The following is a 15,026-nucleotide window of genomic DNA, read 5'->3' as shown; positions in this document are numbered from 1 at the left end:
CAGTCCGACAAAATCAAAAGTTGCAAAGTTACAAGTGTAAGAAAAGAATGAGGGTGCGAAGGGGGATGTCACCGGCCAATCAGAAGCCTCGACACGGCCGCCAATGACGCTGAGGGTGCGAGGACCAATCAGAGCGCGGGATACTCGGCCAATTGCAGCCCAGCAGTCCTGGCCAGGGAGCCGAGCAGAGCTGTGTGCGGGGGGATCAGAGCGGGAGTGAGAGCGCTGCTGCTGCCCGGAGCCTCACTGCCCTGGAACTATAAGGATTGGCACCCCGACCTACCCCGGACATAGGAGCAGCCCTTTAAGGAGGATCACCCCGCCGATCTGTGATCTCATGGAAGGATCGGTGTAACCCACCAGCAGCATTGGCAGCGATCACTCCCCGACTAGCGGCTTTGATAACTACAGTGTGGATTATAACATGCAGCCCAGGGCAGGACGGATCCTGGAGCTCTGCCTTCCTCTGCTTCTGCTTCATCTGGGCTGTTGCCTGGCATCCAGGACCCCCTGTCCCTCCAGGTGCACCTGCACTGGGGATCTGGTAGATTGCAGCAACCTGGGGCTCACAGAGGTGCCCACTGACCTGCCAGCAGGGGCAACCCACCTGTAAGTTGTGCCAGTTAACTCCCATCATCAACATGTGTGCTATGCCTGCATGTCATGTTTATGTTGTAAAATTCCTTTAATCTGGATCAAAGTGCTGGAGTATCACGTATTCTGGATTATCCCATGGCTATAACGTATAAATCAGGCTGGTGATTAGTAATTATCTTCTACTTTTAAAAAAAACTTAAATTTTTTTGCATTTGTGGATTATCAGAAAATAATGTCGGATTAAAGGAATTTTACTCTGCATTGTCACATGTTCTGTATATTCCCTGTATATCAATGATCGCTAATGTGTGCGATCTGGAACTGTTTGCATGTATATCAGCCATCTCCAATGTGTGCAATCTGGATGTCCAAAACTACAACTCCCAGCATGCCCTGACAGTCTCATCTACTGATGGATCCCTGTGAGATGTGAACTACAACTCCCAGCATCCTCCGGCCGCTTCTTCAAACTGTTGGTCTTTAGAAATTGAGAGTCTACAACCCTTAGCCTACACGGAGAGCCTTGTCTATCTGGAGAACTGCAACTACCAGCATGCACCGACAGCCTTATCTATACAAGAGTTCCAAAGTTACAACTCCCATCATGTCCTGACAACCTCTCCAAGGAGTTGCCAAACTGTCATGGCATGCTGGGAGTTGTAGTTGTGCTGCAGGGCATCCTGAAAGTTGTAGTTCTGCAACAGCTCGAGGCCAAGCCGTTGCGATCGCTGGTTTACTCGTCGTAGAAAATAGCCTTCAGCTGTCGGGCATGCTGGGAGTTGTAGTTTTGCAGCGGGACATGCTGAAAGTTTTGCGACAGCTGAGACTCTGTCCTAGAAAACACACTTTTTGGCTGTCACGGCATGCTGGGAGTTGTAGTTTTGCAGCAGCCTTGGACGAAATGGTTGGAAACCAATGGTTTATGTCTTATCGAAAACCTCCTTCGGTAGGCAAGGCATCATTTTGCAACAAAACATGCTGGGAGTTGTAGTTCTGTGACAGTCCGAGACCAACTGGCTTATATGTTCTCAGTTGTCAGGGATTGCTGGGACTTGTAGTTTCACAACGCGGCTTGGGTTGTCAGGTCATGCTGAGAGTTGTAGTTTTGCAACAGCCCGGGCCCAACCGGTTGGAATCTCCGATTTATATGTCATAGAAAATAAATCTCCCTGTGAAACGATTCCATATCCCTTAGCCGTGGCTGTGATTTATACGGGTTGTATACAGATGGGGGAAGGCGTACCCTGGTGTATACACTGTTGTAATATTCCCATTATTATTATTACTTACCCCTGCGCCAGGTGTGTGCAGCGTCGGGAAATCTGCCAAGCAATCCTTTGTGTACATCTAAAATATCGCTCTAATATAATCCATGTTTTCAGGTCGGATTTTACATCTCCGAATCTTGGGAAAACACATGATGCAAATTACAGGCCGATGAATTATTGCTGATAGGATTTTATGGTCGGCGTCTGCGTAGAGTCACTTACTGTAGTGCGAGGCTTCTGTTGTTGTGCTTGCTACGGTGAAAGTTTTTTGGGGGAACAGAGGCTCGACGGCTTGTGCATTTACCGGTATGAGCTGTGTTACATTCGGCTACGTTGTATAAGACTCATCATATCTGTATAGATACAAAGCTGGATACATGCCGAGGTAGCAACTTTTCATTTTACTAAATCTGTGTTAGGCCCGATTCACATCTGCATTAAGGTTTCCGTTCGGGGAGTCCGCAAAAAGCGGTTACCTAAGGAAACCCGCGGACCCCATAGACTATAATGGGGTCCGTGTGGTTTCCGCATGAAAAGTGCCCAAATACAGATGTGACCCGGGCCTGAGCAACTTTTTAGGCCTCTTTACCTATAGACGTCTTGTCAAACTTCTTAAAAAGTTGCAATTGTCACTTTGGAAGGGGCTTCTAAAGGAAGACAGGGCCCCGATGTGAGCGATTTAGTTTATGTACAGCCCTGTGGGATATGTTAGCTTTGTATCAAAAATAAATCAATAAAACAAAAAATATTTGGGAAAAAAAACCCCATAGGTTTATTTGTATTGTTACCCAAAATATTAGTCAATTTCCTTCCTTTATTAACTTGTTTATTTATATTTGGGTATAGTCACACGGGCAGATTTTAATCAGGGTTTTTTTAATGCAGTATTTTTTATGTAGATTGTGAGCCCCATATAGGGATCACAATGTACATTTATTTCCTATCAGTAAGTCTTTGTAGAATGGGAGGAAATCCACGCAAACACGGGGAGAACATACAAGCTCCTTGCAGATGTTGTTCCTGGCGGGATTCGAACCCAGGACTCCAGCGCTGCAGTGCAAACCACTGAGCCATCGTGTTGCCCCATTTTTATGCAGTTTTTGAAACCAAAACAGAAAGTGAATAAAAAAAAGTGGTTTATTATCTGTCCTTTAATACTTTCTCTTCCTTTATAATCCATACTTGATTTTGGAAACTGCATTAGAAACTGATCATAACCTGCCTGTGTGAAATCGCCCCTACAGGCTCTTATCATAACTATTAGTCCCAATGTAATTGTAAGATAAGACAAGATGTGTCCATGGGGGAATCTGCTGGGATCTGGAAGGTGGATGTTGACTGCCTTCTGCTGTCGTAGGGATAGATAGATAGATAGATAGATAGATAGATAGATAGATAGGAGATAGATAGATAGATAGATAGATAGATAGATAGATAGGAGATAGATAGATAGGAGATAGATAGATAAATGGATAGATCTCCCATGTGAGAACATAACAGGGGTAGGGATTACAGAAAACATTGCAAAAACTAACCTAATGTGATATTTCAATATTTGCTACATGAGGAAATATATGGAAAGGTTGATGACCTGGGACCGGTCAGGTGTCTGTATTTTTGTTGAGAAAGTCAAAACTTTTGCAAGATACAATTTTATCTTGCAAATTTATTGATTGATTTTTTTAAATGTATTAATTTTTCTATGTGGGGCCTAATTGCTCATCTTGTTTATTACTCGGCCATCTCTTTGTATCGCTGCTATAATGTGCATGATCCGTTCAGGTAAATGACCCTAGAGATCAGTGTGATAACCTATAAAAGACGTAAATAATATACAATTCCCCCATTTCCGATACTATCTACTCATTTGCCGTCTCACTAACTTGCTTAGTGACTAGAACCCCGCACGATCCGGTCCACACTGGGTTAAACCTAGGTTGCACCATTGTCGTTTTTTATATGTCCGCTTTGATCGTTCCTTGTGATAAAAGAGCGAATTAACAGGTGGAAATCATAAAGCATGGAGTCATGAGGCCTGCTCGGGAATACTGTCATGTAAATCTGCTCTAATACCTTGGAAAGGTCATAGCCCTTTAACTGTCCTGTACAAAGCGACGGGCTATTAGTAATATTGTGCGGTAGTAGATGATTGACTAGGAGGCGTACAATACAAGAGGAAGTCTTACGGGTCAGGGGGTCGGCAACTAAATTTATTCTTGGCGATGAATTTTACTTCTATAACTTTTCCAAGCCGTTGTCTGACTCATGCGGTTATAGGATCCAAAAAGGGCATATTCCCCCTAAAATGAACAAAAAAGTTGACCTGTAGATAAAAGTCCTTGAGTCATCGGCATCTGTCATATGATTCATATGATTACAGCAGCCTATCTGTTCCGGAGAAAGCTGAGTGATGACCCATATTAGACTCAAATTATGTGCGTTTTTTGTGCAGTTTTTGATGCCTTTTTTTTTTTTTTTTTTTTCGAGGAAAAGCCAAGGAGCGACCTCAAACCATGACAAAAGTAAGGACTTCTTGTTGTGCCCAAAAAGTGCATCAAAAACTGCACACGAGTTTTCAGCCTTAAAATTGCAGTTCTTGCTGTTAGGCTAAATTCACATACTTAAAATAAAAATAATAAAAAATATTTTTAAATAAAAATCCCATGCAAAAACTAACAAAAAACCAAAACAAATTAGGGTAAAAAGTAGAAAAAAAATTCACAGTACCAGCAAAGATAATGAGATTGAGGAAAAGCTGCGGATTTCAAAAATCTCCTATAGATAGGGCAACACAGTGGCTCAGTGGTTAGCACTGCAGCCTTGCAGCGCCGGAGTCCTGGGTTTGAATCCTGCAAGGAGTTTGTATGTTCTCCCCGTGTTTGTATGGATTTCCTCCCATTCTACAAAGACATACTGATAGGAAAAAAAAAAAATGTATATATAGAAAAAAATAAAAAATCCCCTATAGATTTAATGGGGGGAGAAAAATGTAGCAAAAAAACCCCCCAAAAAAACCCAAGCAAAATCTGGAGCAAAAAAATGCTACGTGTTCACCATGTGGGGCCTCAGCATGTTAAAAGGCCTTTAAAACCTAAAAAAATCTGCATATAAAATAATAAAGACCATGAGATAAGGCAAGGCCTGTAGGAATTTGATGTAAAACCTTGAAAGCACCGGGATTCTACGTCCATAGGGTCGGCTACTATTTGGTTCTGAGATCCTAATAGACTCGTTCAGTTTGTGCAGTACCAGCAAAGATAATGAGATTGAGGAAAAGCTGCAGATTTCAAAAATAAATAAATAAAAATAAAGTGAATAAAGTTACGCTTGTTCACATTTGCGTTGAACATCCGTTGCAGATTCCGTCACAGAATAGCCCACCTCATTACACCCTTCCGTACCTCATTATACGTCAGCGGGGTACGCGGGTCCATATTGGTTGTAGGACAGATCCGATCCTGCTCATTGATTTCTATTACAAATGCGCAGACGTGAACAGCGCCTTATAACTGGGGGAAAACTTTTTTTTTTTTTTTGTCAGAATAATAAAGTTATTTGAAACCCCTGCGGCGTAATTTGTTTTGATAGTATGATAAAGTTATTTGACCACGCTTTATACGGAGGAGACCCCCTCCCCCCCTTCCCATTTTTTGGCCTCCCCTATGGATAATCTTCTACTTAGTGGTTCGGCAGTGAATTCCCCTCCTGACGTTATTTAATGGCTCCTTGTGGTTTCTTTATTATGGCCATAACGGGGGGTGGGGTGGGGGGGGTGGGGGGTTGGGGCCGGCGTTATCTCCTCGTACTTTATTAGAGGGCTTAGTGGGTTTGTATAAATGCGAGCGCCCCCTCACCACATGACACATGCTTCCAATTGGCACCCAGCGATGCCTCCTGCGGGTCTTGTCAGCCGACACAAAGTTTTGGGAAGTTTGAAATAATTTTGAAACTTTAATTTTTTTTTTTTTTATGTTTACATTTTGCAAAACCAGCTTTACGCGTCGTGCTGTGATAACACGTTCTTATACCTGCACCTTCCCTTTATACGTAGTTATAGGCGGCCTCTGTACTGTGGGATGTTTGTAGGTCATTTCCTATTTGCAGCCTTAATCCTTGTGATGTTTTCCCCACATACTATATGGGAATGTTAGGACAGCGGACTGTATGATGGCGGCGTACATATGGATGTGCTGGCTCTAGTGTAGTGTAGCTACGACTATGCAGCAGACCCTATTACAGTCTGTTGTCTATGGGGTCTGTTCGACGCTTGGGGATCCAAAAAACCAAAACCCTATCTGCTTAAGAATAAGTTCACACGGGTTTTTTGGATCTGGAACCTGAGGCGGAGGCCGCCTCAGGTTCCGGACCACAATACGGGTAGCTGCGACTGGATGCCGGTGCAGTGCATTGGCATCCAGTCAGGCACTCCGTTCCGGATTAGGCCCAAATGAATGTGCCTAGTCCGGAGGTGAGTGTGTCTTCAGGCAACAAAGAATGAGCATGTCGCTTCTTTTTTCCGGGAGCCAGAGCAATCTGCTCCCGGAGAAAATAACTGACCAGCCCCCATTGATTTCAATGAGAGCTGTCTTTTTGGTCAGGATGTTGAGGCGGATCCAGCCTCAAAATCTTGACCCTAAAAAGCAGTTACCTGCCGAAACCCGAGGACCTCATAGACAATATTGAGGTCCGCTGGGATTCTGCCCGAAATCAGCGGAGAGAAAAGTCCTGCTCGTTTCAGGCTCTGCATATTTAAAGGCTAGGTTCACACCTGCGTCCGGTTTTCGCTCCTCATTCTGCTTGCAAAATAAAATCCATATTTTTGGGGGGCGGAAACCAGCAGACCCCCTTATATAGTCTGTGGTTAACCACTTTTTAAGTGGATTGGGGTTCCGTTTTCAGAGTCCCCCCCCCTCCCCAACCAGACCCAATGAAAGGATATCTGAACGTGTCAAGCAGAATGGGGGACAGAATCACAACACTAGTGTGACCGCAGCCGTAGCAGAAGGGCTCTTCATCATTCAGGTCTCCTGGTGGTCCCGAATGGCGCAAATGTGAGCACAGCCGAACTAAAATCTTTCTTTCCATGACTCGAGGTTTTTTTTTTTTTTTCCCACGGGGTGCAGTTCCTCTATATGACCAAAGAAGCGCTGTTGCGCACCAGATGATATCACTACAAGACCAGTATACAGTATACAGATCCCCTACATTGGTCTGTGTCGCAGGTGCATACATAGGACCTGCTTCATAAGGCCTTTCTATACGGCACCGACCCGCGGCCTGTAGAGACGGAGGGTTCCGCACTATAACCCCTAATTTACACATCCACAAAACTTTGTGGGTTTTATCTTCTGACATGGACTATAGCTCCGGGTATCCGGTGACGTCCTGGCGGCGGCGGCCGCTGGTCCCCACGTGTATTTTATTGTAGTCTATTATTGGTACAGTGATAAGGCGAAGCTCAGTGCGGCCCTTTTATGACTAGTCCAGCGAAACGCTATTGACTCTTAGAATTAGAGCTTTGTGTTTTTCGATATTTCCTCGTTTGCTTATCTATAAGTGATTCCGCTCACATCTGTCCATACCCAGAAGTGACAGAAGACGGAGACCTCACTTCTTGGCATCCGCCATGTTTCCAATGTATTATAGGGGATCTGCCTTAGGATAAGTTCACACAGGGTTTTTTGATCAGGATTTTGAGGCCATTTCCGCCTTAAAATCCTGACCAAAAAGACGGCTCCCATTGAAATCAATGGGAGCCGGTCAGTTCTTTTTTCTGGGAGCCGTTTGTTCCGGCTCTCGGAAAAAGAAGCGACCTGCTCATTCTTCAGGCGGAGTCGCCTCGCAACATCCGCCTGAAGACACTCCTTCCTCCTGACTAGGCCCATTCATTTGGGCCTAATCCGGAGCGGAGCGCGTGACTGGATGCCAGTGGACTGCTACGGCATCCAGTCGCAGCTACCCGTATTTTGGACCAGAACCTGACGTGGCCTCCTCCTCAGGTTCCGGATCAAAAAACCCCGCGTGAACTTACCCTTAGGCACTCCAGCTGTAACTCCAACTCCCATCATGCGCCATTCACTTCCATGGGAATTCCAAGAACAGCAGAGTAAGTATGCATGCTGGGAGTTGTAGTTATACAACAGTTGGCGTGCCGAAGGTTGCCTACCCCTGCCATAGACTATAGTGGTGTCCACTGTTGTTTCGGCAGTCGACTCTGAAACCAGTCCACTGTGCAGAAGTTTATCCTGGGCAGACATGACAACGGAGTCTCCGACGGAGCGGATGTGAACGTAGACTTAGACTTGCACAGTTTCCAGCATTTTTTGGTATTTTGTGCCGTATTCGTGGCAATTTTCAGTCACGAAAGAAATAACGTCGACAGTGTAAAAATTCAGCGTGCAAATTTCGTCCATGTGTGAGTTGTCAGAAAACTCCTTTTCGGGTGAATATTAATGTGAGACTGAGCCTCCTCTAACAACATCCATTAGACCTTTTCCATCTTTCAGGGCTCCGGGGAGCAGCTCGGAAAATGACAAATGTTCCCATGTCTTTCCAGTTTCGGTGGCTGTGAGGAGCGTGTGTAAATAGGCGACGTGTTTAACTCCCGGTCATGTCGGCTTTCTTTCCATTAAAATCTCGTCCGCGGCAGAAAGTGCTAGTCATAATAACGGCGCTGTGTGGAAAAATGACAGCAGCGCAGTGTAAAGTGTGAAAATACGGATAATTTGCCTCGGGGCCTACTAAAAAATTAATTATAGCCTTTCCTCTGGTGACCTTGTCTAAATGTAGGTTCCAGGCACAGGAGGGGGGGAGGAGGGCGAGACTCTGAACTGTCATTTGTTAAACGTAAAAAAAGTCAAAATTAGGTCAGTGACCTGCGGTGTGGGGCAGGAGTGGAAGAGAAGCAAATATTTTACAAATTTTTTTTTTTTATTTTTTTTACATTTTTTTTCACAAATTCCTAGAAAGTAATTTTGAGGTTTAAATCCAATTTATTTATTTATTTTGCTCATATTTTAGGATTACTTTTTGGTAACGTGGGTCATCAATATTAGATCCGACATTCAGGGCCGTCACAGATCAGCTGATTGATCCGGCAAGGCATGTGGTAATTGGTCATATAAACTTTTTGTAGCTTGGCCCCGTTCAAAAATGGAGCCTAGCGCAGGCACTAGCCATAGGATGTTGCTTCCAATGCTGCAGTTTGGGGGGGCCGCATGTTGGACCCTCACTGATCAATTAATGATGACCTCTTCTAAGGATAGGCCTTCAATAGAAGGGAGGCAGCAGTGAGTCAAAATATCAATGTAGAATATTGTTTCCATCAACATTCGACTTGTATTGACACAACCCGGGAGTCTAATGTCTGTTGAAGCCTATAGAGCTCCCAGTGTCTGCAGCTGCAGATCCCTCCTACCCCAGTAAAATAAGCTACAAGTTTTTAGGGGGACAGAGGTTGAATTCTTGATAGGATCGTTTCAGAACTGCGTTTTGACTGTGATGGCCCAGACTGACCACATCATACATACATATTAGACCAACCCCCCCCCCCCCCCCCCCACCCTGCCAGGGTGGTTGTCCCTCATGTCTGATATATATGACCAGCCCAAGTCCATACGTTGGTACTATAAAATTGAACAAGAATTGGATATTTTTTGATTGATTAACCCTACTTATTCTGACCCAACAAGGGTCATCCGGCCCGTAGGGTAATCTGATAAGGTTCCTAAATCTGATGGTTTTGTGTCCATGGCTCGCCCTAGAACCTTTAGTAAGTTACACGTAGTCTAAGATTCTTTGTATGAGATTTACATACACATGTTAGAAGTGAGTCCTGGCGGTCAGACTATTAGTCATGTGGTACGTCAGCATACGGGATACAGATGGGCCCCCATCACCCATTTCTATGCAGCTCAGGTCTGGTGGGGCTTAATGTGCATCTTTTGTCCACCATATGTGAATTCCACTTGTCAAAATAGTCCTCAGCGCCGGTGATGAAGCATTTGCTGTTAGGCGAAGGGAAGTGAGGCCTCGGCTGCTCCCAGGAATGGGCAGGAGGCCGCTCTACCGCAACGTCCCTCATCTAATGCTTCTCACATGTTGTATAACACAATGGGGCACACGTATCAAAATGGCGTAGAGTTTACCAGTCGTCCTCTTCCATCTACGACTATGCAAATCCTTCATATCAAATGAATTAGATCTTAAAGGGGTGGTGCCATTTTTTTTTTTAAATAAAGTTTCAAAATACTGTAAAACAAAAAGGGACACTTACCCACCGATCCCGTTCTGACACTTCCTGTGTCTTAGTGTCACGACTTCCTGTTCCCTTTTGACGCACAGGAAATGATCGCTCAGTCAATCACGGGAAGTAGAGACCAGCAGGAAACTGGGAAGCGTGTATTAGTAGGTAGGGATTATTTTATTAATAATATAATATTGTAGTGAATTAATATTTATTAAAGCCATTCTGACCCTTTAAATGATCGGACAGACAACCCCTTTAATTCATAATAACTTATCATAACAATAATATCTTTATGGTGATTTTCTCCCCGAGGGCGTAAAGAGCTGAACCAGACATGTCAGTGTAGACCGGCACAGTCCATAGATTTCGGTTGTTTTCCCCCCACGCCGCCCCTCCCGTCTGTCACTCTCTGTAATCTTGTAGACTGGAGAAGATTTGTCTTATCTTATCTTCTGTTCCACTCCTGTCTCAAGTGGAAACAGTTTTGTCTGCAGACTGATAAGAGGCTACTGAATGACCTTTCAGTTTTCCTTGATATGGTCAAGTGTTGTCCGAAGTGTGAAGAATTTAACTGTTTTATGGCCGTCAGGGAGCCTGGGAATTTTACGGTTTCTGGGCCTGTGCAGTGTGAAGTCCTGTTGCCTGGTCTGTGGGGTTGTGTACAGATTTTGGCTGCAACAAAACCATCCAAACGGCAAGTGTGAATCCCTCCTAAGTGTATGTCCACATGGGACAGATTCCCATACGGGGTAGACCCTGAAGGGTGCATGGCCCTGTGCACGGACCCTGACATTGGTTGTGAATTGTCGTACGCTCCCTACTACAAACCCCCTCCCCACAATTAGCTAGCATTGCCGAAGAAAGTGATTGGCGGATCCTCATTCCAGGATAACCAGGGGGTAAAGAGATGCGCGGAGACCCCTGGGCCCTCTAGTTCTTCTCTGTGATTGATGGGACTGAGGACCGTTCTCGTCCATGGGCTCACAGTTCCCAATAAGGGATCGCCTTAGGGGATAATAGTCACACGTGGCAAATTTTGTTGCAAAAATTTATGTGGCTAAAAACGAGTTCCATTTGTCTGAGTCGTTCTGGTTTCCAGCACCTTGGAAGGGGGACCGAAAATAAGATATATTGTCTATTAGGAGTTTTATATTCTTAGGTATCCAATTGGTGGGGTCCGAAACGCGCCCCCCCCCCCCCCCCCCCATGATGAGCTGTTTGCAGCGACTACAGTGTTTGGATGAGTGCTGCTCACCATTGCATAGTGTTTAAGCTTGGTATTGCAGCTTGTCCCTGTACACTCGAATGGGACTGAGCTGCCAACAGGGCACATGACCGTGACATCACTGGTATGTGAAGCTAATCCGTCACTCATCGTAGTGCCACCGCTGGGGGGTCCTGGGTATTGGGGACCCCTCCAGTCTAATATTGATGCCAGGTCACTAGTATGTATGTAAATCCCATAATATTCTGATTTTATGCCGTTTTTGTTATTCCTGGACGGCCGCTTTAAGCCCAGTGTTTGGCGGCGTACAGCTGCAGTGAGGCAATCGAGGCGTCCTCCGGATTTGTAACCCTAGTGTGTAATATTGTGCAATGCTGGCGTATGAGAAGTGCGAGGCCGCCGCGCGGTATTGTTTATACGTGAGCACCTGGAGTGTCAGGCCGAGCCTCCTCATGTGGACGTTGCGCCAGGTGCTCCATTTTACACATTACAGACCGCAGGGATTGAGTTGGTTTATTATTTTCTTTGTGGGAAGTTCTTGGTAGTTTTTTTTTTTAGTGGATTTATGACGACTTTTTTTTTTTTGTGTGTGTAAGTCGAGTCCTTCTCGTCTCTAATTGTCCCATAGACCACAACGGCTGCGAATCTAAATCCGCTCGTCTTATTCTCAGGGTATTAATGTCCGGTGTTTACTCTGCTGCGAGACGGTTAAACCCCTTTTACAAACGCCAAACAAAAGTGCGGATCACATTCGCTAAGAAGTTATGTCTGTGTATGTTTTATTCTATTAACCCTATCCGTCTGGAGGGGGGAGCGCTGGATACTTATAAAGGGGTATTCTGGTCACAACAAATTACGGGTCGGAAGCGCGCCTCGAAGTGGTACGAAGTGGACCCCCACCAAGAACCGAGATGTTTTGCACCCCATTTTGAGCGGTGGGTTCTTGTGGCCCGTCTGGGTTCCGGAGGTGGAACCCCCACTGATCAGCAAGTTACCCCCTATCCTATGTAACGTGTTGTAGATGGATCTTTTTGTGTCAATAAAGTTGATTGAAAATTGACTTTATAAAATGGCCACCATTATCATTCACTCGCCAAGTACCGATCTCGGGGAGGGCACCTAATGACTGTGACGAATATTCTGCCCCCTATAGGATCGGATACGTTTACAACGGACGGATTCACATATGGCGTAATTTTACGTTACAAAGAAATCTGCCTCATGAGTATATAGGATATGTGGAATTTGCGCCAGATTTGGCCAAAACGTAAAATTTGACTACACCCAGCTTTTCCAGACTACTGAGCGGCAGCTGTAAGACTATTTATAGGTCTGGTGGGGGGTGGGAGGCCATTGGGCAGTCATGTTAATGGCGCACAGTTGTTGTGATCCTCCATTGAAGCTCGGTGGGTGGGCAGGGGGCAGGAAGTCTCTCCAGGGCCATATAAGACCCCCATTGTTCCTCAGAATCACTTGTGTTGTACTTCGCTCTCTAGTTGGGATGGGGGGGGGGGCTCCTTTATTTGCATTCCTTTAAATGAAAAACTAAATTTTTCTTTGCAAAATTTCAAAATAAAAATAATTTTAATTTTTTTTTTCAGCCATTGTATTTTATTTTTACCTGTGACTTTCATGCGCCCCGTCTCTTCCATACAATACTGGCGACCAATCACCCAGCTTTCCCAGAGCCCTGTTACCTAGTTATGCAGTCATCTCAGACTGAAAATTGGTTCTCGTTGGCGCCCCCCATATGAGACTACCTACGTTTTTGGAACAAAAATCTGTAAACGTGAAGGCCGACCTGAACGTATCTTAGGAAAGTTGGGTGTCTTTCTTAAAATACTGGGATATAACGAAGTAAGGGTCAGTGGAGGCGCGAGGTGCGTTCTACCTCACTAATGTCACCGTCCCTACTGAGCCCCTGAGCTCATGAATATATCTTAGATAAAGGATCCAAGTCTATAGAAAATAATAATGGTTCTCCTTCCCGAAACCCATTTGTGTCCCCCAGGGGCCCCCTCTCGGTGAGAATAGTCAGAGGTCTGTGCTTTCGGCATTCATTGTACACCCGGGGTGCGGATTCTGGAATGGAGAATCACAACACAATTTCACGCTCGGAGGCTCCCGGCAGGGGGCACGGAGTGGGCCTGACTTTCTATTGAGACCCTCATTTCATGTGAAGAAACCCCTTACCATGCATTGATGGCAATTCAGACTTGACATGTCAAAGATGATTCAATTTACATATGTATACAGATGAGCCAGGCAGCGGCCATTGTCAGGGCTCTATTCACTGGGGGGTTGGGGATAGAGATCAGCTTTGTACTGAGCTGCAGAGTATATACAGGGGCACCGTATACCCCAATGGGGGCTCATTGGATGGAGATTACTTTAAGTCCATGTTCACACAGCAGTAGAAATAACTAAAGCTCATTTCGGTTATCGGTTTGTGAATCCGGCCTAATAACTCGCACTGGAAAGCCTCAACTACGTACATGGTGCAAACGTGTTGTGTTTGTATGGGTGAAAGTGGTGACCCCTCCTCATGAATATGGGAATGAAAGGGTAAATGAATTGTAGCCCCCCTCCCCTCTTCCCAAAACTAAGTGCACCTCAGAAGGGAGCTGTCCAGTTTACAGCTTGTCCTAGTGACTTGTCAGAAGTTTTGATTGATGGGGGTCCGAGTGCCGAGAGCCCCCTTTGTAAAATTAGTGACAGAGCTGCGGTGTCCCTAGGTTTCCGTTTGGCTCAGCTTTCCGACAGAGTGGCGTATAGATTCATAGAAAAATCACAGGAAGGGGCGCAGGCCTAAGCGGAGTGCTTGTGCCCCTTTGTTTTAGTGAGTAGTGGGGTCTTGGTACCTGAACCCATTAAAATGTTGGCAGAAATTTTTTAAAATGACAGACTCTTTAGGGTCGGACCACATATAGCAAAACGCGTCTTAAAAAAAATCATGGCGAGAGATACGATCTCAAAATACGCTTGATTTTGCATTTTTGCCTCCCCGTATAAGTTTATGGCGAAAATGCGGTGTATTTCTAGGTAAAGTTAACATGCCGTGTTTTTCAAAAAGTTTTGGGTACGGAATTCTTACACTATGTTCACACTAGCGTTCGGATTCCGTCCTTCAGGTCTAAATAGGGACACAATAGACGGAAACTTTGTCCGCTAAAAAGCAGTTGCGTATGGAAACCCCCAGACCCTATAGACTATAATGGCGTCCGTTCGGTTTCTGCCAATTTTATACTGAAGCCGATGGACAGAAAAGGTGTTTTTTTTTTTTCTTCAATTAATTAAAATTTATATATATTTTTTATTTTTTTAAATTTGAATTTTATTTATTTTTTTTTACATTTTTTTGCACGATCTGAGATGGAGTCTTGTATGGAAACTGGAGTGCTAGTGTGAACCAAGTATTAGCGGGAACATGCATGGGGTCTAACAAGTCCCTGTACAAATCCCGATTCCCCCTTCTGATCCACATTAAAAAAAAATTTGAAAAATTGACATTTAGCGCAGCCTTTCATTCATCCGTAACGTGATAATGAAATTAAATAATCTTGGCTCAGTGGCTAGTATTGCAGCCTTGCAGCGCTGGAGTGCTGGGTTCGAATCCCGCCAGGAACATTATCTGCAAGGAGTTTGTATGTTCTCCCCGTGTTTGTGTGGATTTCCTCCCATTCTACAA

General features: G+C 44.8%; 1 protein-coding gene across 1 annotated transcript in view; it reads left to right on the top strand.

Moving 5' to 3' along the window:
* Positions 1-204: 204 nt before the first annotated feature.
* LRIG1 (leucine rich repeats and immunoglobulin like domains 1) overlaps positions 205-15,026 on the top strand; it is a 65,571-nt gene continuing 50,749 nt past the window's right edge. The window contains exon 1 of the mRNA XM_075287491.1: positions 205-609. Within this exon, the coding sequence (XP_075143592.1) occupies positions 425-609 (185 nt within the window). The 5' untranslated portion in view covers positions 205-424. The remainder of the gene's footprint in view (positions 610-15,026) is intronic.

Source organism: Leptodactylus fuscus, chromosome 9 (assembly GCF_031893055.1).
Source record: "Leptodactylus fuscus isolate aLepFus1 chromosome 9, aLepFus1.hap2, whole genome shotgun sequence".
In the NCBI taxonomy this organism is placed as follows: domain Eukaryota; kingdom Metazoa; phylum Chordata; class Amphibia; order Anura; family Leptodactylidae; genus Leptodactylus; species Leptodactylus fuscus.
The sequence above is the reverse complement of the archived record's forward strand: the minus strand, read 5'-3'. Positions and strand labels throughout refer to the sequence as shown.